Here is a 26567-nt window from a genome sequence, read left to right as displayed (position 1 = left end):
CTTACTTTCTCCCCCCCCCCCCCCCCCCCCAAAAAAAAAAAAAAAATAGGCTGGAATGAGGTAACGGAATCTCTCAAGAGAATTGTCACACTTTTTCACAGACCACAGTCCTTACTCCAACTATTGGTGTCAGATTGGGGAGAAGACAAGCCTCTAAATGCGCCTGTGATGAAGAAGCATACCAGAAGATGTGCTTAATGCTGGCTGGCAGCAACTAAACTGACGTGGAAGATCTAACTTTTGGGGGATACTGCACTATGTGATGACATGACAGTTTCACCAATGGCATTTTAAGAAAGACTTGAGTAGTGGGACATCCTATCAATCACCTCCATCTACGGAAGACTGAGAAGCAACAGAGTGAAGACAGCTGAGGTTAACCGCGATGACAGATGGACAGCTAGAAGAGTTCGATTGGCAAATATAACTGCAAAATCAGCGCAGAAGTGTAGCCATTGGTCTGTCTCGACAACCAAGGAAACTTAAGGATCAGAGTAACATGGACCGACATGTGGGGCTTCATACCAGAAAAAACAATGCTCCCTCAGAGCAGGGTGGTTGTCGTCTTCTATCAGGGAGACAGGAGACAACAGCAGCAGTAGGTTCCAGAATGAAACCCTCTGCATAAACCAACAGGTGCAAGTATGTTGTCACTGACTCATCGCCGCCCAGCCCAAACCACTGAGGATAGAAACTTGAAATTCGCAGAAGGTGTTGACCTTATGCTGTAGGCATTGTCTGTAAAGGGAATTTTTTGGAATTCCACCCTTAAGGGTGTGAAGCATAGAATGAAAGATTTTTTTTGAAAATATGTTTCTATTAAGACTATTTTGAAGCTAGACCTACGAAAAATGGTATTTGGCTTCTCAGTCAGAAAAAAAAGCATTTTTTTATGTGTTTCAGCGATTCTGGAAATTTAACTTTTCTGGAAGTGAGATAGTGGGTGAAAGTTTTTTTTTTAAATAAATCTTTATTAAAGAACTACTAAAGTATTGTTAAAGCTACATCTAGGAAAACTGGTATTTGACTTTTGTAAGAAACTAAAAAAAAACATGTGTTTCAATGTTTTTGGAAATTAAACACGTATGGGGTAACACAGGGGATGAAAGTTTTATGGAAATATTTCATTATGCAGGCATTTTTGAAGCTAAATTTATGAAAATTTGTGTTAGGAGTCTCTGTTAGAATTTAAAAAATATGCATTTTATTGTTTTTGGAAATTCAACTCATAAGGGCATGGAATAGGGCCAGATGTTTCACTGACTCATCATTGCTTAGCCCAAACCACTAAGGATATAAAATGAAAGTTGGAGAGTGTGTCGGCCTTATACGATAGGCATCGTTTAAGAAGGGATTGTCAGAAATTCCACTCCTAAGGGAGTGAAATAGTGGATGAAAGTCTTTTAGAAAGTATGTCATTATTAAGACAATTTTGAAGCTATGGCTATGAAAATTGGTATTTGATGTCTCAGTCAGAAATTAAAAAATATGTGTTTCAGCATCTTTGGAAATGTGACCACTATGAGGGTAAAATAGTAGGTGAAACTTTTTTTGAAAACAAATCATTATTAAAGAACAAGTAAAGCATTTTTAAGGCTATATCTGTGCAAATGGTATTTGAATTCTCAGCCAGAAATAAAAAAAACGTCTTTCATTGTTTTTGGAAATTAAACACCTAAGACAGTGAAATAGGGGATGAAAAGCTTTATGAAATTTTTTGTTATGAAAGTCTTTTCAAAGCTAAATCTATGAAAACTTGTATCTGACATCTCTTTAGAAATGAAAAGATAGCTGCTTTGGAACTTCAGCACCTATGGGAGTAAATAGGAGATGAAAATTTCTAAGAAAATATTTCATTACTATAAAAAGTTTAAAGCTAAACCTATGAAAATTATTTTTTCATTGCTTGGTTAGATATAAAGAAATACGTGTTAAGGGATGAACATTTCTATGGAAATATCACCACAAGAACTCAAAAGGCAGGGTTAACAAAAACCTTGGAATCGCTTTTTGGTCAGAAGCACATTCAGAATAGGCAAGCTTTCTGTGGCCTTAATAGTGGGGAAAGTTTGGAATTTTCAATTTGTGAACATTATAAAAAATTGATTAAAGAAAACTGAAAACATCTGTACAGATCATATGGTCTACACATGTGAAGCAGCACACACTAAACTAGTTACATAAATACAGAAAACGGCAAACAGTCACATTTTTGAAATGTTGTTTATTCTATAAATCAGTTTTCCAAACTTTTCAAGTTCATCTTCAGATGATGCACAGGAGGTTATGTAACTATTTCATAGCATAATGCTGAATGGTGGTTCTGTGACAAAAAGATGGAACATGCTCTAGAGTATGAGTATATTTTATATGGTGATTTGGATTCAGAAATGAATTCTGCGCTTACTACACCATTATGGGTGGCCTCGTTATTAGTATCCATCCATCACCTCTCCAGGGGACACCACCTTGACGAAGCACTGTCCATGCGAGTGGAGAGGATTGTGTATCCACGTGAAGCTGAGGGCTATGCTGAAGGTAGAGGATCTACTGCCGGAAAGGCCTTAGCCGACGGATCAGACTAAGAGTGTCCCACAACATCCCATCTTCCCTATCCACTCCTAGTCCTACTCAGTTGCCTTTCCCAACCCAAGGTGTGATGCAATCCATGCGAGGGGTGTGTGGCACATGGGAAGATGTATCGCAAATGGAGCCTCAGGGATACCAGGTGACCTCCCTGAGTAAGTAGCCTTACTCCGTGCAGGGTATTCATGGTGTGGACTGCGTGGATCCCCAAATCTCGTGGGACCAATATGGACACAATTAAAGAAAATAAAGAAAAACAAACTGAGTGGTAAACTGAGACCTCAGACACCCAAACATCGGGGTCAGGACCGATGGAAGGCATTCCCACTACTGATTCAGGGTCCAGACCTGAGTCAGAAGTGGGAAATGTAACTGAGAAGTTGGACGAGATCAAGATTAAAGCCTCGTCTGGGGCCTAGAGGAGGAAACTACTCAGGGAACAGAGAAAAAAGGAAGGGAAAGAATGGCTTCTTAAAGACAAGTGGAGGGAATTAAAGGGACTTGAACCTAAGACCCTCAATAAAAAACTGTCTTAGGTTGTAGGGGACACACAGACCCCCACAACATTGAAGACAACAAGCAAGAGGATAAGGGAGGAATCTATGACCCCTCCTCCCTGGATTAGGGAGCCAAGAAAAAACCAAGGCAAGAAATAGGGAAACAGACCTACAGTACTGCAGTCTCGGTTTTTAAGACGGCAGTTATTCAGGAAGGCTGCCCACTGGTGGCCATCATCTTGCAGCAGGAGGAATCTGTACAGATGGCCCTATGGCCCTCTCTGAAAAGATTGGGGGGGGGGGGGGGGGGGAGGAGAGGCTGGTCCACGACCCAACTTCAGGAGGGTCTATCTAGATCATGGTGCCCTCATTTTTGTCTGAGGGAGGGTGCACACAGTGGAATGGTTTGAGTACAAGGTGCCCAGGATATCCCCGTGGGAAGATGTGAAGCTGCTGGTCAAGATGGCAGCGGAACTTCTTAAGACCACAAAGGTATCAATATGGGTACCAAAGATCCTTAAGTATGTCTCTCCTAAGACTCTGAGAAAATAGGCACTCAGAACCCAAAAGTCTCGACAGAAGAATGGACAGTGATCAACCAGAAGGTTGTAACAGGACGAATCCTGAAGGCGGTGCGAGAGCAGAACCTGAAATTGTTTTTAGGGTTCTCGCAGGTCACTGTCAGGTTTCTCAAAGACATCAAAGCCAATGATGGCAGCAATACGGAGACTGGAGGTGCTGCAGATTAATCTGCAGCACAGTAAAGGGGCCTCTGCTGCCCTAGCCACTGCCTGGGGAGGCAGGAAGTGGACGTGGCCCTGATACAAGAACCCTATTTATATAAAGGGGGTGTATCAGGCCTCGGTGGCACTGTGGGTAAACTGGTTTATGCTAGAAATCTAAGAAACTCCAGAACATGCATCTATGTAAGAAATGGAATTTCTTTCATGCGACAACAACAACAACAACAACTTCTGTTACCCAAGGATTTCTACTAGACCTCCTCTTTTTACCTACTGGATCCTCTGCTGCCTTCACTATTTCATCTCTCAAAGCTACCCATTCTTCTTCTACTGTATTTCTTTCTCCCGTTCTTGTCAATCGTTCCCTAATGCTCTTCCTGGAACTCTCTACAACCTCTGGTTCTGTCAGTTTATCCAGATCCCATTTCATTAAATTTCCACTTTTTTGCATCTTAGCCATAACAGGCAGAATTAGCAGCACACCAACCACTGGCATGGAAGCCATGCTGGACATGCCTCCACTACATCTCTGTGTCAAGATGGTGGCACAGCTGGGGCATACAGACTTAAAACTGGCAAAAAACTGGATCTCATCAGGATATCCAGAATCACACACTAGCATAGTAAGTGAGGTAAACATATGAATGGCTGGGGAAATGCCTGCCGACTATATAATAACTCCCAACTGCTTCAGCAAGCCTTACAATATAATAATTGGAAGCAGGAGCAGTGGGAAAAAACAGTTCGTCACCGTATGGGGGACACTGTTTGGTTCACTGATGGGTCGAAATCAGGCCAAGGTGTTGGGGCAGGCTATGATCAAGCTAGAACTCGGAACTGACTCAGGAGACAGCACACAGAATATTGGACCAATGTCCATAAACAAAAATGTGGTAAGGTAATGATGCCCAAGCCATGTTTTAAAAGAAGCTCTGTAATGCTTGGACTGAACAGGAAAGAGATCAAACTCATGACTGGACTGATGACCAGCCACAGGAATTTCAAAAAACACCTACACACAATGGGTATAATGGAAGAAGACCCTAAATGTAGGATCTGTGATGAGGGTGAAGAAACTGCATCACACTTAATCTTTGAATGCATGGCATTGGAGAGCAAAAGATACAGAATCTTCGGGGCAACTAGACCTGAAGAAATTGTGCCTAACAAAAAACTGGTAAAGGGACTCCTTGCACTATTTAAGGGCATTGGTTGGCTTTACTAGATATACAGGGAGCGATACTGCACAATAAACTCGGTTTCAGTGCAGGCAGTGGCAGGTTAGACCTAAACTGTTTTAGTTTCCCGGTCAAAATTGAATCAAATCAATCCATCCATCAGCTACCATTGTGATTGACAGTTGATATCACAGCACTCACTTTTGACAGGATAAGTATACAAATAATAATAGTTATGAAACATTGCCAGAATATAGCATTTGTTGTACAGCTGGTGCTCGTTACAAAAAACTCCATATGAAGATAGAACATACTTTGCACAGAGACTTTTTTTGTTTTTGTTTGCATATAATACAGTCGATCCAACCTCAACCTCAGTGGTAGCAACAATGGAAGAGATGGACTCAGGTACAGTGAAACTGGTGTAAGAGACAATTTTACCCAGTCTGGGAAGGAATTTAAATCCAAAAATGTCTATTCCATATTGTGTGGCTTCCTAGTAGGCATCTGTTCACGATGTGAGGTGCAGCTGTTTCCTATACATCTTATCTTCAAAAGTAAGAGGTGAACCCCTTTAGCACAAACTAATCATGAAAACAATAATCAGTATGGATAAGAAAGCTTTATGTAATCAGAATACCCCAGGAGGTCAGTCCTCCACCATACCCACTGGTGAGGTGTCAAGTGACCATTCAGATTCTGTGGGACCACAATATGAATTGGAGCATCCTAGAGATCACACCCACAAAATTAAATCCAAGTAAATAAGCTATACAGCAACATTAAACATCCAGTCTCTCATTACATTTGGAAAACTAAAAACAATAACAGATATCTTAGATAAAAAGAACATAATGATTACAGATTTACTGGAAACCCATTATGTAGACAATGAACATTTTGAATCAAGTGGATACAGAATCTATATGGGCAAGTCCAGCAGCAAGATACTGAAAAGTGCACCCACTTTCAGCAGTGGTTTAATTATCTCTAACAAAATAATTGATTCATTAGTAAGTTTTGACCCAATAGATGAAACAACATCCTCTCTAACATTTACGAAGAAAGTGAACATAATTCTAAATGTCCACACACCAACAAATGATAAAAACCAGACGTAATGTAGATGAATATTGGAAGAAAACTGATAAATACATAAGTAAAATGCCATCGAAACACACTATTGTTCTACTGTGCAACTGCAATGCACAAATTGGAAAAGAGAAAAAATATGGGAAAACTGTTAGTAAACATTCTGCTCACAAGTGTATCAACAAAATTGAGGACAGACTGATATAAATGTGTGATAACCACAATACAGTCATAAAGTCCACATCCTTTGAGAGAAAACGTAAGAAGCTAATGAATGACAGGGGTATCACCAAACCCAATATATGGAGAAAAACCGCAAGACCACATAGCAATAAGCAGAAAGTCATCTAAGAAAATAATGAAACAGACAAAACGTTCTAAAAAAGAGAAGAGAAGCCACTAAATATCAGATTAGATCACTACATCTCTGCAACTAAGTTTAGGATTAAGCCTGAAGTACACAGAAAAAACAAGAGACAAATTAAGGTCCAAAAATATGACTATAACAAATTGCAGACAGGAAAATTAAAGGCAGAACTTCAAAACCAGGATTTTCAAGTGTAGGATGAAGCAGCAATCAGAACGACACCACCTACCAACCATAAAAAACAGACATGGTGGAATGATTAATATGACAAGGCTCTGCAAGAAAGACAGAAATCGTGAGAAAAGTGGAATGCAAACAAAAGTCAGGAAAGTAGGGAAAACCTCCTGTAAAAGAGAAGAGAAGTCACTAAATTTTTAAGAGAGATAGAGATGGGGGGGAGTCATTCATCATGAATGAGCTACATCAAGTCAATGAAGATTTCAAAAGGTATAAGATGAGAAATTACTACCAACTGTTTAAGAAACAACTAACCAAATTTATATCACCAACATTACAACTACTGAGCCTAAAAACTAACCAAATAGCCATTTTTAAGCAGGATAATTGTCACATAATGGCAAAATATTTTGAAGATTTACACAATTGTTATAAATCTGAAACCAAATTCACATTTAATTAAAATTATACTAAAAATAACAATTCAATAGCCAAAAATGTAAAATGACTTAGAGAAATCATATGCACCTTAAAAAACAATAAGGCAGTCAGTGAGGATGGTATTAAGGCAGAGCTATGGAATGCTCTAGATAATGACATCACTCTTAAACTTAAAAATATAATAGATAAAATCTGGGAGAAAGAAGATACGGAAGACTGGAAAACTGCCATCATAAACCATCTGCACAAAAAAGACCCTAAAATGCATCCCAATATTTATAGGGGGATATCACTTCTGCCAGTAACATATAAAGTCCTATCTAAAGCACTACTTGACTGGGTGGAACATCAACTAGACCCCCTAATAGGGAAATACCATGGTGAATTTCGGAAAAACAGATCACACATTGAATATATCTGCACTCTAAAAACCATCCTTGAAATGAGAAATCTGAGAAACAAAGACACAACTGTTACTTTTTTAGTTTTCATGAAAGAACATGATTCCATTGATAGAGACTCTCTTAACAGTATTATAAAATAATTGAGCTTAGATCCAAAAGCTACAGACACACTGACAAACACCTCATCTGAAGTCAAGTTCTGTGGAGAATTCTCCAAGCTTTGAAATAAAAACAGGAGTCAGGCAGAGAGATGGATTGTCGCCTTACTTTTTAATTGTGCCCTTGAAAAAGTGATTAGAGAGAGGAGAAAACCCGATATGAAAAGTATCAAATTAATAAACAAAAGGATAACATCTTTGTAGATTGCCTGGCATTCACAGATGACATTGCCTTAATCACAGACACACCAGTGAATGCAAAAATCCAAAAACCTAATTGAGCAAGCAAGAAAAGTCAGTTCACAAATTTCTTTCAAAAAGACAAAGTTTATAACAAATGTAAAAATTTGCCCAGAGAAACTACTCATAAATCAAAATAGAACCAAGGAAGTCAATTCATTCAAATATTTAGGTGAATGGCTAACTATAAACAATAATGAGAAAGGAAGCCTAGAACTAAGAGCAAAAAAGGTGATCATCACATTCAAGACCACCAGAAACATATATCAGAAGAAGGCATCATCACGGGGCACCTAAATTAAACACTACAATACAGTGGTGAGAACACAGACTCTGTATGGTGTTGAAACACTAAACCTAGTAGAAAAAGGTGGGCTACACAAAGTAATGAAAATAGAAAGGAGTCTGGTTAGAAGCACACTTGGCCGGAGGACAACAGGAACAGAATACAAGAGACCACAACCCAATAAAGAAATCTACGAGTATGTAGAGAATGTAATACATACTATGCACAAAAGAAGAATGTCGCTCTTTCAACATTTGACAAGAATGGAAAACTATAGGCTCACAAAACAAATCTTTAATAAAATAATGAAGCTTAAAGGACAACCAACATGTTTACATAGACTTCAAATGGTCTCAAAGAGGAAACATTGAGCTAATGGACACACACAACAGAAACTTATACAGGAACAAAATTCAGTAGTTGATCTTCAGGCAAGAACAACAGAGAAAAAAGACAAAGATCAGAACACATGAAATTAATGTGGGCAGAAGGGAATATAAAGGAAGAAAGCAAGAACTGATGTATTGACTTAATGTGCTCTGTAACAGTTCCATTTGAATAAATAAATAAATAAATAAATAGTCAATCTATGGATAAATGCTTTAATCAAAACTGACATTACCATGGATGGCTAAAAATAAAATAAGATAAATAAAATTATAATATTTACAGAGAATTGCAGTTGTTTATATTTAGATGAACTTTACATTTGAAAATGACAAGAACAAAACTTCAAGTGAACTGCTGTCTAATATTTACAAAGAATTGCAGCTCCTTATGAGTACATGAACTTCACATTTGAAAATGACAAGAACAAAACTTCAAATGAGCTGCTGTCTTGTTTCTATATTTAAATTAACAACAGTCTGGAATAACAGTAAAATAGATTATGCTTATTACAGCTAAAGATAATACGTATGTGAGTATTAATTTATTTTAACAAGAGATGACTTGGATGTTGTACAGGATTTATTCTGTGGACATTATTTATGTTGACATCAATGTAGTTAGGACGTAAAGAGAGGGACGGAGGGGGGAGACGAGGGGTTGGGAGGTGGTGGTGGTGGTGTAGGGGTTGATTGCTCAATAAGCTGTTTTTATCTATTAAGTCTCCAGGGATGCAATCTTTCGCTCCTATTGTTCAATCTATACATCAAAGCTATACACCAAAGAAGCAAATAAAAGAAAGGGCCAAGAGTGGTTTTAAAATTCAACGTGAAAGGATATCAACGGTAAGATTCGCTGATGACATTGTTATCCCCAGTGAAGGTGAAGAAGAATTTCACGATCTGGAGAATAGAATGAACTGTTAAACGAGTATAGAATATGGACTGAGAGTAAATAGAAGAAAGACAAAAGTAATGAAAGGCAGCAGGAATGAGAACAGTGAGAAACTTAATACCAGAATTAGTGATCATGAAGTAGATGAAGTTAGGGAATTCTGTTACCTAGGCAGCAAAATATCCCATAATGGAAGAAGCAATGGGGATATAAAAAATAGACTACCACTGGCAAAAATGGAAAAGAGAAGTCTACTAGTATCAAACATAGGCCTCAATTTGAGGAGGAAATTTCTGAGAATGTGTATTTGGAGCACAGCGTTGTATGGTAGTGAAACATGGACAGTGGGAAAACTGTAACAGAAGAAACTTGAAGCATTTGAGATGTTGTACTACAGAAGAATGTCGAAAATTTGGTGGTCTGACAAGGTAAAGAGTGAGGAAGTTCTCCACAGAATAGGTGAGGAAAGGAAAATATGGAAAACACTGACAAGCAAAAGGCATAGGATGATAGGAGATATTTTAAGATATCAGGGAATAACTTGCATGGTGCTACAGGGAACTGTGGCGGGTTAAGTCTGTACAGGAAGACAGAGATTGGAATATATTTATTTATTTATTTCTTGTTCCGTAGATCCAGTTAGTGAGTCAATCACAAGGATATGGAACGTGTCAAATTGTACAGGTTTCAATTTAAACTTACATAAATACAAGGGCAATTCAATGGCAAATTGTACATAGTTTAAGTAAGACATACTATAAATACAGTAACAGATACAATGTCAGCTAGATAACATAACAACCATTTAACAGAAAAGGAGTTTCAAATACAGGTTAAGGATAAGAGCACAAAGTTAAATCAGATATTAGGCCTACAAGAGTAAATACATTTACAGCCAATCTGTTGTTACAAAAAGTGTGCTAATGCCCAAATGCACAATAAAATCAATTGAACTACTTCTAGACACAATAAGTTTAGTGATGGTATACATTTTCTTTCAGATATTCATCCACAGTATAATAAGATTTCTCTGTCAGGTAATCTTTGAGAACTTGTTTAAATTTTGGCAGTTCTGTATGAACACATTTGATATGTAGTGGTAGAGCATTGAACAGCTTAATGCTGGAGTAGTAAACTCCTTTTTGTACCAGAGTGAGACGTTTCATTTCGAAATGTAGATTGTTTTTGTTTCTGGTGTTATAATCATGGAATTTACTGTTGTCTTGGTAGATGGAATAATTTTTGCACACAAAGGTCAGCAAGGAAAAAATATACTGTGAGGCAGTTGTTAGGATACCTATCTTCCGAAACAAGTGCCTGCAAGAGTGTCTTTGATGGACCCCACACATTATTCTGACTGCTTTTTTTTGGACGGTGAAAACTTTTTTTGCAAGGGGTTGGTTCCCCCAGAATATGATAGCATATGACATCAGTGAGTGGAATTAGCCAAAGTAGGCAACCTTAATAGTGTCAACTTCAGCCACTGAAGAAATTACCCGTAACGCAAATGTTGCCGAGCTTAGTTTTTTACATAGATGAAGAATGTGAACTGACCAATTACATTTACTGTCTATGTAAGCACCCAGGAATTTTGTATCTTCAACTTCCTATATTGGTTGATCTCTACATTTTATGTTAATTTCATCGGGATTACTTTGTGATGTATGGGACCTCATATAATGAGTTTTATCTGCATTGAGTGAGAGAGGAGAACCAATTTAAGATGTCATTAAAAACAGTATTTGTAGTTTGTTCAAGATCATGATCAATCAAATCGTCAATTAGAATTGTGGTATCATCGGCAAACAGGGTAAATTTGCTATTTGTCTCAGAGCAAAGAGGAAGATCATTAATAAAGATGAGGAAAAGCAGTGGGCCCAAAACGGAGCCTTGAGGCACACCACACGTTATCGTGCCCCATTCAGACGAGGCAGGTTCCCCTGAAGAGCCATTTAGCATTACAGTCTGCTTCCGATCCTGTAGATATGATTGTAGCCACAAGCCAACAGTACCACCTAAACCATAGTATTCTGCCTTTTTCAAAAGAATTTGGTGGTTTACACAGTCAAAGGCTTTCGTAAGATCACAAAAAATACCCACTGGAGACATTTTTTTGTTAATGGCTTCCAAAACTTGGTTGCTGAAAGAGAATGTTGCCTGTTCAGTACAAAGACCGGCACGAAAACCAAACTGATTTTTGCTTAAGATACTGTGGAAGTTGAGATGGTCTACAATCCTCCTGTGCATGAGTTTTTCTAGAATTTTCGAGAAGGTAGTTAATAGGTATATTGGGCGATAGTTTGTAACAATGCTTTTATCACCTTTTTTAAAGAGAGGAATCACTACAGCCAATTTAAGTCTGTCAGGGACAGTCCCACCTTGCAGGGATGCATTGTATATGTTGCATAAGACGGGACTAACAAATTTATAACAGTGTTTCAGTATTTTACTAGAAATATTGTCCACACCCGCAAAATTTTTATTTTTTAATGATCTAATTACTCTTATGACTTCGCTTACAGTAACTGGAGGTAAAGATAACTGTGGGATTCTGTTGCTAATAGCTTTCTGTACGAGGGACAATGATTCTTCCATACAACCATTACAGCCTGTCTTCTCTGCTGCTCTCAAAAAGTGGTTATTAAATATTTCTGCAACCAACTCAGGTTTCTTTATGATACTGTCCCCTCTTTTAATCTCTACCTGAGACATGTTCCCTGTTGTCCTGCCAGTTTCCCTCTTTATTACATTCCATATAGTTTTAATTTTATTTTCTGAGCTTTCAATTTCTGATTTTATGCACATACTTTTAGATTTATTTATAACCTTCTTGAGAATGCTACAGTAAAGTTTGTAGTGTTGTCGTTTCTTTGGATCATTACAAGTCCTGAGAGAACTGTATAACATCCTCTTTGTTCTACAAGATGTTATTGTCCCTGTAGTGATCCAAGACTTCTTGGCATTGCCTATATGACTATTACTAACTACTTTTTTGGGAAAGATGGACTCAAATACAGATATGAATTCATTTAAAAATGAATTGTACTTTTTGTTTACATCTGTTTCCCTATAAACTGGGCTCCAATCTATCTCTTTTAGGCTATCATTGAATTTTTTAAGGCCCTGTTCATTTATTATCCTAAAAGATTTCCAAGAATGCTTGGAACTGTTGCACTCATTGATGTAATTGAGCCTAAGCAATTGACTACCGTGATCAGAAAGGCCAAGGATTGGATGTACAGTGATCTCATTGCATTTAGACTTATCTATAAATATATTATCTATCAGACTTTTACTGCAGATAACTGAGAAAATAGGTTGCAAGTGCTACTCTGAGATGAAAAGGTTTGCACAGGAAAGGAATTCCTGGTGGGTCACATCAAAGCAGTCAGAAGACTGGCCTCCAACATTCTCAAGTAAAAATTTGTTTCCTTTCTGATCACTGAGTAGGTAGTCAGATGCTTATTTGTTTTGATAATGATTTCAAGTTCTTAAAGAACATCAAGTTTCACAATTTGCATCCATCATTGCTTAGTGGTTTTTGGTACTGTCAATGATTTTATTCTGTACTTCATTGCTGGTAAAGAAATTTATTTTTATGTTGATGAGACAGTATCAAAAGTCAGATGTACACAAACTAATTTCCAACTCATGTCCAAGCTTCTACATTGGACTAACTGTTAGAAGCTGCACAACAAGACGCGCCATGTCATGGATTGTGTGGCCCCTCCCGCCAAAGGTTCGAGTCCTCCCTCGGACATGGGTGGGTGTGTTGTTCTTAGCATAAGTTAGTTTAAGTAGTGTGGAAGTCTAGGGACTGATGACCTCAGCAGTTTGGTCCCTTAGGAATTCACAAACATTTGATTTTTTTGCACAACAAGATTCAACGAGCACATGGATAAACTTAGTCTTAACAAACTGAACCGAACCAGCCCCCCCCTCCCATGTCTCGTCCCTCCATCACCCTCTTTATGTCCTAACTACATCCATTTCTACATAAATGGCCCCCTCCCCAGAATAAATTTTGTACTATATTATAAACATCCAAGTCTTCTACAGTTAAAATAAATAATACTTATATACATATTACCTTTAGCTGTAATAAACAAAATTTGGTTTCACTAATATTCCAGATCATGGTTAATGTACAGAGAGAAATAATACAGCAGTTCATCTGAAGTTTTGTTCTTCTTGTTTTCAAATGTAAAGTTCATTTACATATAAACAGCTGGATTTCTCTGAAATATACAAACTTTATTTTATTTTTGAGCATTCATGGTATCGCCAGTTTCGATTAACTTATTTATCCATAGATTGACTGTATTGTATACAAACCAAAAAAAGTAATGTCTCTGAGTAAAGTATGTTATATCTTCATACAAAGCTCTTTGTAACAAGCACCAGCTGTACAGCACATGCTGGATGATGGTTAAATTTCCTAACTATTGGTATTTATATACATATCCTCTGAAAAGTGAGTGACATGTTACAAACTGACAATCGCAATGGAAGCTAGTGGATATTAATAACAAAGCCACTCATACTGGTGCAGTAAGCACAGAATTCATCTTTGGTCCAAATCACAATATAAACAACACTCATGGCAGTACAATAAAGCATGTTCCAGCTTCTGTTACTGAGCCAGCACCAAGCATTACACTATGAATTAGTCTTGCAACCTCCTGTGCACCACCTAAAGATGAGCCTGAAAAGTTTGGAAAAGTGGTTCATGGAGTAAACATTTTTGCAAAAGTACCTGGTTATAGTTTTCTGTATTTCTGTTGTTATTACAGTTTAAATGTATTTCAATTAAGTATAGTGTGTAGCAGCCGTAGACTGCAAAAGTAGTCATTGTCAGTTGCAGTGATGGGGATAGTTTTAAGTACAGAAATAGCTATGATGATGGCAAACCACATTATGGTAGCTACAACAGTAAATGTAGGTTTGTGAGTTGCTGATATTGATATTATCAATCTAAATTAGAATCAATACAACCATAAATTTAAATTACAGGCAGTAGACTAAAATGTTCAAAATAAATATAATAATATGGTGAATAATGTTCAACAGCACAGGGTTATATGTCAATTTAAATCTTTACACGAAATATTATAACATCACAAACTTTTTGACAATAGCATTCTTACTCCTGCCGCTGGGGCATTCATGGGTAATGTCTAATTTGACTACCCATTTTTAGTGGAGTAATGTGTAATACATTTAATGTTTCCATACAATGGAAAGTCCATGGTGGAAAAACAACAGTATGGAAAGCATAGATTCCTACTCACCATAAAGAGGTGGTGTTGAGTCACATGCAGGCATAATGAAACAGACAGCTCAAATATTAAAGTTTTCAGATAAAGTCCTTCTACTGCATGTAAAAGCACACTTCATATGCAACGGCCACTGTCTTAGGATGCTATAGCCCAAATGCAACTGTATTTGATGGAACAGCAATCTGCTGGGATGGGTGGAGGGTGTAAGGAGGCAGCGTGAGGTGAGGAGGGGGAGGGACAGTAGGGTATGAGTGGCAGGAAGTTACTATTGCTGCCTGTTGGGGCATGCAGGGACTTGATTGGGATCAGGATCGGGCTGTCTGGTACAGTGTCAGGGGTCTTTGCTGGAGAGGGTAGGTGGGAGATAAGCAGAGAGAGGAAATGACTTGTAGGTGCAAAGGCAGGATAAAAGATGCATGTAATACTGGAGTGGGAACAGGAAAAGGGATAGGTAGATGGGAGAAAGGGACAACTGAAGATGCAGGTCAGGCGAAATGAAGGTCACGTTTAGGGAGTGTTCCCACCTGGGCAATTCAGAAAAAGCTGGTGTCGTTAGGAAGAATCCTGATGGCATGTGCTGTGAAGCAGTCATTAAAGTGAAGAACATCTTGTTGGATGAAATATTCAGCAAGTGGGTGGTCCAGCTGTCTCTTGGTCATAGTTTGGCAGTAGCCATTCATGCGGACAGAAAACTTGTCAGCTGTTATGCCCACAGTGGTTGCAGCTTAGTTGGCAGATCACATGGCTCCTTTCACAGGTGACCCTGCCTATGATGGGGCAGGGGATGCCTGAAACAGGAATCAGGAATAAAGTAGGTGGTAGTCAGAGGCTGTGGCACCTGGGGCTGTTGTAAGGATATAAGCCACAAGGCAAGGGGATGGGAGCAGGGGTCAAGAATGGTACAAACAAGGATATTGTGTAGGTTCACTGTCTGATAGAATACGATTGTAGGAGGGGTGAGGAGGACATTTCCCCTTTTAGGGAGTGATGAGAGGTATTCAAAACCGCTGTTGGAGAGTGTGATTCAGTTGCTCTACTCCTCGGTGGCACTGAGTTGAGAGAGGAGTACTCTTTTGTGTGCAGACAGTGTGTTTGTCTTAGGTGACTAGAGAGACAAGGCACAGGGGATCTGTTTCTCAACAAGGTTGGGAGGGTAATTTCGGTCCGTGCAGGCCTCCACGAGAACCTTGGCATATTTGGAGAGGGACTATTCATCACTAAGATGTGATCACCACAGGTGGCTGGCTGTATGGAAGGGACTTCTTGGTACAGAATGGGTGGCTGCTGTCGAAGGGGAGGTATTGTTGGTGGTTGGTAGGTTTGATGTGGATGGAGGTACTCATATAGCAGTCTGTGAAATAGATGTCAACATTGAGGAAGGTGGCTTTTTGGGTTGAGGAGCAACAGAGGAACTGAATGCAGGAGAAGGTCTTGAGGTTCTGGAGGAATGTGGACAGCATGTTCTCACCCTTGGTCCAGATCAAGAGAATGTCATCAATGAAACTCAACCTGATGAAGGATTTGGGATTCTGGAAGATTAGGAAGGATTCCTCTAAGTGGCCCATGAATAGGCTGGCATGAGGTGGTGCTATGCGCATGTACACTGTTGAAACACAGATTTGTTTGTAGGTGATGCCTTCAAAGGAGAAACAAGCATGGGTGAGGATATAGTTGGTTATAGTGACTGGGGATAGGTAGAAATCAGTACAATGAAAAACCAGCCAAAATTGCAAATTTCACTTTTTTTATTCACTCGGTGACTAGTTTCAGGCTGGTACCCCTTTTCATATCATCATAACAGATAGCAAATTGATATTTCCAAAAATTTAAAAACCATGTCAAAAATGTGCAAACGAACAATTACAGCACATACGGATAATTGTTCATTTGCACATTTTGACATGGTTTTTGCATTTTCAGAAATATCATTTTGACTATCAGTTATGATAATTTGAAAAGGAGCCCCGGACCAAAACTAGTCATAGAGCGCATAAAAAAGTGAAATTTGCAACTTTGGCTGGTTTTTTGTTCTACTGATTAACAGAAGTTGCTGGCCTACAATTATTCCTGCATTCTGGAAGTTCATAAAGGAGATAGTCTGTTTGGAGTCAGTCAGGTAATGGGAAAGGTAGTGTTCAATAGCGGAAAGGCCATGGCATTGAGGGTGTTAGTGTAGGGAGGTAGCATTGACAGTGATGCGCCAGGTATTGGGTGATGAGGAAAAGGAACTGTGGAAGCGATGATTGGTACCTTTTATATAAGAGGGTAGGTTACAGGTAAGGTATTGGTTCATGAGAGCAGAAATTCTCTCTGTGGGGGTACAGTAACCAGCCACAATGGTATGTCCTGGGTGGTTCAGTTTATGAATTTTAGGAATCACGTATAAGGTAGGATTGCAGGGAATGGTGGGAGTGAGGAGAAAGACAGAAAGACAGACTCAGGGAAGAGGTTCTGAGATGGGCCTAAAGATCTGAGGAGGGACTGGAGATCCTGCTGGATTTTCGGAATATTGCCAGATGGCAGGGTTTGCATGTAGACGTATCTGAAAGCTTGTGAAGTTCCTCTGCCAGGTAATCCCTATTGTTCATAACCACAATGTACAGTCTTTGTTGACATGTATGAATGATTATAAGGTCAGGGTGAGTTTCTAGTGGTGGGTTGTAGTTCTTTCTGTGGATGTAGGGTTGGTTTCCAAGTTGCGGGATTTGAAAATGATGGTGAGACAATGATCAAGGTTAAAAAATTCAAAAAAGTTAACATGAGGTGCTAAGGGGACAGTTGGGATGGATCAAGCTTCGTTGGAGGAGTAAACTGAGTCAGATTCCATGTTGGTTCTGATCCGAGTTTGACTGAGGGTTTGGAGGTGAAAAAGTGTTTCCACTGTACGGATTGGAAGAGGGAGAGAAGGTCTGTAACAAACCCAACATGATTGCGTTTGGGGATGGGGTAAAATATAAGGCTGTTGGAAAGTACTGATACTTCTGTAAGTCTAAGGCTTCTGGAAGACACATTAACAACAGTGTTGGTGGTCTGTTTAGGTTCTGGATTCTATGTAGTGGTGGAAGGGGGTTCCTGAGGGTGTGGTAAATGTAATGGGTCTGCAAGGCAGGGTTTGGCGGCTATGAGGCGGAGATCGATGGAGACTCTTGTAGAGGTGTGGGATAATGGTTGTCCAAGGTGGGGATAAGAGACGAACAGATTGGAGAGTTTTTTTGAGGTGGGCCCGATTTACATGGTTTTGCAGAACTAGGTTGGTGTGGGCTACAGACTAGTGAAATTTGAACATGAAGAGGTTACTGTGCAAAGAAGGGTTGCACATAGAGGTGGGTAATTTGATGGTAAGGCCATTTGGGGGTATTCTATAAGGTAGACAACAATGAAGGAAAGTATGTAAGACCGAATTCTGTCTACGGATAGGGAAACTTTTTTGTATTGGCACTGAAGAAAGGGGCAATAATCCATCGTGGAGAATAAAAAAATGTGTAAAAATATGTACAACACATCACAGTCGGGCTCTAGTGCCCTGAGACAGTAGCCGTGTGTGTGTGTGTGTGTGTGTGTGTGTGTGTGTGTGTGTGTGTGTGTGTGTGTGTATGTATGTGTATGTGTGTGTGTGTTTTCTACTGCAGAAGAAGCACTCATTTGCAAGCTTTAATGAGACTGTCTGTGATTCAACACCTCTTCTATATCCTTAATTTTTTTTCACAAGGATTTGGTGGCCAACTGGAGTCCGTCCATAGTACAATACAATCTGGCCACTACATGCCTGTGGCGTAGGCCAAAGATGTTGCAAGAATTATCTCCATGATGCTGTGTAGATACTGTTTCTGTTTTTAACAATAAATTCTTGTTAATTGGTTTTTTGAGATTGAATGGAGAGTATCATCACAAAGGTAATTTGTCTTGTTAATTAGCTCAGCACAGAAAAATTTAACACATAAGGGAAAAATATATGTCAAGAAAAATAACTGGACTGCATGGTGGTGAACAATCACAATCAAATTTTTTTGAGTTAGCTGTCTTTTCTCAGGACTGATTGAACTGGTTATTGGAAGGAAAAAATCTCAATAAAAGAGACTCATTATTTATGAAATACTTGAAAAATAAAATCTTTAACAAAATTTTTACACCTACACTGTCTAATAAAATACGTTGTTGTCATTATATCAACGAGTTGCCCATAAGGTGGAAACACACTCACTCTCTCTCTCTCTCTCTCTCTCTCTCTCTCTCACTCTCTCTCTCTCTCTCTCTCTCTAGACAAATTAAACCACAAAATCATGTACAGAAGGAACATATCTACGATGCAAAAAATTGAAAGAAACTAGGACATGGGAGACATCAACCTTCACATCAAAGTAAAGCAGATACTGATCTACAAAAATGATCTGCACACTGAATTTCAAATATAAAAAGTGTTCACTGTGTAGGTAACAATGAGGAATTTGAAAGGTGCTATGCGGCAACTCACTGCAGAAAAATAGATGACTGTGTCACAAAACAACTGAAAAATTCAACATGAACATCAACATTTAACAGACCATGTGTAATTCTTGTAAGTCAGTTTACATAGAGCATATCTACAGGAACATTATTCTATGAGCAGCTCAGAATACTATAAACGAAGAAGTGACATTCAGTATCTGCTGAACAGTGAATTTGGCATAATCACCAATAACGGATTAGATTCAAAAAATATAAACAAAAATAAAATGCACTATAGCTTCTACTAAATTTCACCATAGAAGAGAACTTTCATGCATACCAGATAGTAATAGATGGAAACATTTTAAATGGACTTAAAGCCCTGTGCAAATGATTATCCACTATGTTACAAGTATCGTACAAACTGAAGGCAAAGATTTAAAATTGGAAAGTCTATGTTTCATATCAGCTGTTAGCTCCCCCAGTCCTCATACAACGGGCAACACAAAGATAAAAATTTTAAGTTGTGGTAAACAATTACAATAAAACTAAGTAGAGACATGCACTAAGGTGAGTCACTGCACACTGCATGTGTATGTATCTGCAAATCTCCAGATTTTTTCACCATGGAATGTACATTCTGATGGGGCGGAAGCCAAGCCAAGAGAAACCAAAATATCTCAAAGAATGACAGGAAGGAACAGGGAGAGAGAAAGGGGGGGGGGATGTCAAATTAAAATCACACAATCAGTTTTTTCTAAATAAGATAACAGAGTAGAGGTAGATGAAGGGAAAAAGATATTAAGGAAATGGAAGGTACAACAAATAGTAAAGATACTCTCAAATTATTTTCTTTATATCACTGACATTCATATTAACACTGAAATGCTGTGGCAGAAAAAAACCTTGAAATTCAGGTCTTACAGACAATCAAAGGGTGCTTCACTGGAGTTCCAAATGAAACATCTGTGTTACTGTTTTATCAGTTTCAAGTTCAATTTCACTCATAATTTCAAGCATTACATCAGAAATCAAAGTATCTGCCAACCTGAAAAAGAAAAAAATGTTTTGTGAACTATAATTTCTTAGCATAATTCAAATATATACATGAATCATTCAGTATTTATGTTCAAATGTGGCTGAGAGGGCAAGAGGAAACAAACAGTTAGAAGAAAGGTATTTATATTGTAATGCAAGTATGGTATCTTCACTACTTCTCGTCATAATTGTGTAAATTGTTGATAAGCATATCGTAATATGGAATTATTTTTGTATACACTTGTGATAGGAACTTGTTACCCGTAATGATAATCAGCATGTGATACTTCATTTCACTCTGACATAATAATATTTTAGTTTAATTATTTACATTCTTACAGGGACTCACACCTAGTGACTACGTGAGTGGTGACCACGTGTTCCCGACCTGAGTCTGGTATTGCTACCACTTACCTATGCCAGACTCCTCTCTTTCATTTTTCCTACCTAGCCATCCCCGGTCTATTCTTGTTCTTTTCTAACTCTGATGCTATGAGGTCTCATGGGCTGGGGTGTCTTTCATTTTCCAACCTCTACTTCTCAGGCTGGATGGTCAATGGCTTGGAAGATGGAGGAGGGCAGCTTCTAATGCCTCAATGATGGAGAGTCTGGATGAACCACCATCACCAAAATTAAGTCCTAAATGGCAACTGCAGTGAAGATGGAGACCATCAGTACAGTGTTGACGTAAGATAAGTCAGGAAAGTAGCTCCTGTTCTTCAGAGTAGCGACTAGAAAGGGCATCTGTTCTACATGTCAGGAATGGCCTCACAAGGATTCGGCACAAAGGTTAGGGTGTCCCCTCAAAAGCGAGGTGCATTGGTAGGGCCCATTCAGCATGGCAAGTATGTAAGGGTTACTATCACAGGTGTGACAGCTAAACAGGTGAGCTCCCACATACTATCTCACATCACTGAACATTGGGATTATGACTGGACAGGGCAGAAAACTAGCTAAGGCAATCAAAAAGAGGTGCATCGTGATCTGTGTAGTGCAAGAAACAAAACGGAGTAGGCAGAAGTTGTTTGACACTGTTATGGTTACAAACTGGAATCCACAGAACAACTAATGACACTGGCATTGTCAGATCAGCCAAATTTGATAGTTCTGTCTCTCAGCTGCAACATTGCGATGATCGCTTATGAAAATTGTCTACGTTTGCAAACAGATGAAAGTCCACTTCTTCAGGGCCTATGCGCTACAGGCCTCAGTGCTGAAACCAAAGATGACTTCTGGGGAAGAAGACTACCTCATCATCACCGGTGACCTGAGTGTATACATTGGACAAGGAAAAGATCATGCTGCCAATTGTAGATATGGCTACGAAGAGGAGAACAATGATGACCAACAAATACTTGATTATGTGCAAATTGACAATCTGGTCATCATGAGCACTTGGTTCTAAAAGTGTGAAACTCACCTACTCACATACTATAGTGGCTCAAAAGCAACTCAGATTGACTATGACTTAGTAAGATGTTGGAACCTCAAAGATGTGGTCAGCACAAAAGTTGTTCTATATGAAAACACTGTGATGCAACACTGGCCAGTCATTTGTAAGCTTCGAATAAACCCACAAAGATTTGGATACTCAGCAAGAAATGGATCATCAAGAATCAAAAGGTGGCACTTCAAGAAGGAGGAGGCTGGTGTTTTGACAGAAATTACAGTGCCACCAATTACCACAGCTGAAAACAGTTTGAATAAACCGGAGATCTCCAATCATGGGGCTGCAGGCACTCCTCTCAGAACAACAAAACCAGGATGGCAAAGGATCAATAAAGAAACATGGCTTTGGAATGAAGATTCCATATGCAAGAATTAACAATTGTAACATGAGTTTCTTGCAGATAGACACTATCCCATTGGAATGCCAACAAAAAAGCCTGTAGAGAGATGAAGGAAGTCACTGCAGTGCAGGTCTCTATCAGAAACTTGACCCACCCGAAAGAGAGGGCAACATTCATTGTCTAGTCAAATAAAAGCACCAAAAAATGGTAGATAACCAACATTTTTACAGTATCACTGACAAAATGGGTGTGCTGCTGGTTGTCCAGAAGAGAGCAAAGGAATGTTGGTGGAGCTACTTTGAGATAATCTCAACTGAGGAATTTCCCCACCCACCACTACCAACCATGTCAACTGTTGAAGGACCTGTCAAGGAGATTTACACTGTTGAAGCTGAGGCTGTTCTGAAGGAGATGATGAGCGGGAAAGCCACTGGCCCTGACAATCTTCCAGCAGAGTTATGGCACTCTCAGCAGTGGAATGCAACACATTGGCTAACAGATCTTTCCAGCATGATCTTCAGAGATGGTCAAATACCAGCAGATAGGCAGCAGAGCATCTTTGTATCAATCTTCAAAAGGCAGGAAACTCCATTGGGGGTTCTAATTACAGATCCCTGACCCAGCCATGCAATGAAGACCTTCAAAAGCATGTTCGACAAAAGTATTCCCGAAATAGCCCAAATTACAAGGAGCCAAGCTGAATACCTGAAAAATTATGGCACAACTGAAGCAATTCATGCTGCTTGGCAGCCAGATGAAAAATACCATGAAAGGAACAGTCCACTGCTCATTTTTCCAGACCTCAAAAAACGCTTTTGATTGGGTACTGCACGGCATAATCTGTTTAGCCTTTTGAGAACATGGCACTCCAGTGTACCTGGTTAAGTGGATACAGCTTCTGAATGTTGAACTGAATTGCTATGTCCAAGTGGCTGCAGGAGCATCCAATGACTTTCATTTCACAGTAGGAGTCCACCAAAGCTTGGCTGTACCACCACTGTTGTTCATTCTTTTGACAGACACTGTCACATCAGATCTGCACATACCACTACCATAGACACTTGCCTATGCTGATGTCACAGCTGCGGGGAACAAGCTTGATCTCCAACAACAAACACAAGGTTTGAATGACCAAATTGCACACTCCTGTCTGTGGCTCAGGTAAAAGAAAACTGAGTACTTGACATCAGATCCACAAGAAGATGGAACCATCAATGTTGACAGAAAAGATCTTCCACAGATCACAAAACTGAAGTATCTTGGTTCTAGAGCCTCTATCAAAGGCCAATGTACAGACAAGGTCAACAAAAGCATGTAGCCTGGATGAAATGGGGAATGATAACATGAGTCACCTGTGATCATCGGATGAGGTTTCATCTGCATTCAAAGATCTACCGGACTCCCATTCACCTCATCACCCTCTACGGAACCAAGTGCTGGTCAGCTACAAAAGAGGCAGAACGACGACCACGGGTCACAGAGATGAGAGTGCTTAGATGGACAGGTGGGGTTACTCAACTGGATCAAATTTCAAATGATACTATCAGGAAACATTTTGGGGTCACATCGATCCAAGAGAAAATGTGAGACAGCCATTTGCAATGGTTGGGATATGTGCTGCGCACAGAGGACGATACTACAGCAGTCTACAAAGTGGAAGTCATGGGAAGGAGACTCAAGGATGAGCAAGACAGCGATGGCCGATATGATGCACAGTGATGAGAGAGCTGTAAATCTTCATCTGGAGGTGGCCAACGGAACATAATTATTGTGATTTCATGTTCTGATGCGGAATGAATCAGTTTTACAGTTATAATACAATTTCTTATTGAAAAATATAATTGTCTTAAGCCACTTACTCTTTCCCTCTTTTTACACATATTGGTTTATATGTATCTATATTGAGTTTCTCTCTCACTCTAAAAAACAAGCAACGTGTTATTACACATTCAGAAATTCCCATACGAAGTTGTTAAGTAAATATGATTTCTATTTGGGCTTGAAGATAATTTTATTATCTGTAAACGTCTTTACGTCACTGGGTTATGTGGTCAAAGACATTTATACCTCACTCCTTTCTGTGCCACACTAAAATCTCAAATGATACCATAATGAAACAAGTACTGTCTTTAATCACAGCATCAACCATTTCACAGTTGTTTTTGATTGTTCCACACTTTGCTCTTCACTGAGAACATTCTTACATCATGAACTGAAATATGGCACTACTGTATGAACCACTGCTTCACTCAATGCCTTGTCACCATAAATGTTGCAGATTTCATAGATAATGTCTGCTTTTCTCATGTTACACTCATACAAAAAATGTGAATGCTGCCTTAATAGTACTTGTGACACTGGTTTTGGTTTGATTCATCAATCTTTAATACCTGCTACCCATGTTGCATTTTCATGTACCCAGTTTCCTAAGCTGTACATGTCAGTTAATGGTCTCTGTTCTGTCAATGGTCAATCAACTGTCGATTGTTAAGTCTGATGTATTCCACTAATTATAACATCCTATATTTCATAAATTCAGAAACTAGCTACCACCCAGCAGTAATTAAATCATCAATTGTTGCACATTGAGGAAATGCCTCAAAAGCATTCATACAGTTAACAAATTTGCTGATTTATATGCAGTATTAACAATGGGTGTGATCACACAGTATCCAGTTCCTAATCTTGCACACAGACAGTATTGGAAACAGTGTAAGCTTTAGAAATGCAAAACCTGAATCTACACAAGAAAAACAGTACAGTGCAAATTGAATCCAGCAGTGTTCATCAGAGTAACCTTGCACAATCTCAATGAGAAACCAACACAAATTTTGATAGTGTTGCCACAGAATGAGTTACACACAATTGCAGCCACTGGGCTCCATCAGTATCATGCGGGGTTTCTGCAGGTATGGGCACTGCACCACAAGAGTGTCTATTGCTTTTGTCTCATCCTTGCTATTGTGACAGCCCGGCTGTGGTTGTAGTTCCATGTTAACATCTTGTTCTTCTGCAGTACCCTTAATGATATGGTAATTTGGTTCAAGGACTAGTTCTACATTTATATTATCTTCAAACAATGGAAAATCCAATAAGAAATGTATCAATATGATGAAAAGGATAGGTGCTACTCACCATATAGCATATAGATGCTGAGTCGTAAATAGGAATAACAAAAGACTGTCAAAAGATGAGCATTAAGCCAACAATGCCTTTGTCAAAAATAGAAAACACACACACACACACACACACACACACACACACACACACACACGCCCGTGCACCCGCAAACACAACTCATACACACATGACTGCAGTCTCTGGCAGCTGAAGCCGGACTGCGAGCAGCGGTGCCTGATGCGAGGGGCAAGCAGGCGGGGGTAACGAGGAGGGTGGGTTGGGGAGGGGTAGGGATAGCAGGGTAAGGGAGCAAGCACAGACAAGGTGGAGAGAGAGGGGTAGGACAGCTTGGTGCAGTTGGGAGGTCTTGCATCTAGGTCTATTACAGGAATACAAGCCATAAGGCAAGAGGTTGGAAGCCGGGGTTGTGTAGGGACGGACGAGGAAATTGTGTGAGGGGTGGGAAGGACAGTGGGTAGAACATTTCTCATTTCTGGGCATAGCGAGAGGTAGTAGAAACCCTGGCAGAGAATGTAATTTAGTTACTCCAGTCCTGAGTGGTACTGAGCCACAAGGGGAATGCTCTTCTGCGGCTGGACAGTGGAACTTTGTGATGTGATGGGTGACTGGAAAGATAAGGCATGGTTTTTTTGTGCAAGGTTAGGAGGGCAGCTGCGGCCTGTAAAAGCCTCGGTATTTTTGAGAGGGACTACTTGTCACTACAGATGCAACATAGCATCTCCCCTATATGGTGAGTAGCAACCATCCTTTTCTTTACATTGTCTTCCTCTGGCTATGACACTAGATACCTCTGGATGGCTGGGTATGAATCTGAACACTTCTTCTCACAAAGGTGACTGTACTGCATTCACCACTGTGTCATATCACTTGGATGGGGATGACATAGTCTTGTTGTTTGCTTACATTTGAATGTGAAGCTAAAATGAATGCAAGTAGCCATCAGCACAAATAGCAAAATAATAAAGAGCATGGCCAGTCATATAATATAAAAGAAATAACATACTGAATTACTTTTTTCTGTCCAGCACATTCAACAAAATTTAACTCAACAATTTAAGTAATGAATTTTCATCAATGAGCAGAAGGCTTATTAATGTGATACACGCAAACCATGGAATAAACTAATTGTGCCTCAAAACATTTAAATCTTCCGTATGAATTTAGAATATACTCAAAGTATGCAGAACATTCAATTTCATGGTCCAGTGGGCTCAGTGTCATCCAAACTAGATGGAGAATAATTGCATCAGCAGAGAATTATTTATCCATCAGCAAATAAATCACATTCAATTAAAATACGGTGGATTTATATTGTGAATCAGCGAGAATAAAATGTGATGGCTCTATGAGTGCCAGACTAGGAAGCCCAATGTTTGGTCTTTAACATCTTCTAGAAATTTATTTTACTTAGCTTGACATTCACTTCCACTGTATCTTTGTGAAT

The 26567-nt window shown here is 39.2% G+C and overlaps 1 protein-coding gene across 5 annotated transcripts in view; it reads right to left on the bottom strand.

The window, feature by feature from the left end:
* The window catches only part of LOC126094416 (uncharacterized), a 214355-nt gene that overhangs the window by 6633 nt on the left and 181155 nt on the right, over positions 1 to 26567 (bottom strand). For 3 of the 5 annotated variants that reach the window (XM_049908801.1, XM_049908809.1, XM_049908794.1), the window contains exon 9: positions 19368 to 20202. In XM_049908801.1, the coding sequence (XP_049764758.1) occupies positions 20097 to 20202 (106 nt within the window). In that variant the 3' untranslated portion in view covers positions 19368 to 20096. Of the gene's footprint in view, positions 1 to 19367; positions 20203 to 26567 lie in introns of those variants that run through there. The other 2 variants (XR_007521834.1, XR_007521837.1) reach the window with 2 other exon arrangements.

Source organism: Schistocerca cancellata, chromosome 1, assembly GCF_023864275.1.
Source record: "Schistocerca cancellata isolate TAMUIC-IGC-003103 chromosome 1, iqSchCanc2.1, whole genome shotgun sequence".
NCBI lineage: Eukaryota > Metazoa > Arthropoda > Insecta > Orthoptera > Acrididae > Schistocerca > Schistocerca cancellata.
Note: the sequence above shows the minus strand (reverse complement) of the source record. Positions and strands in the feature narration are given on the sequence as shown.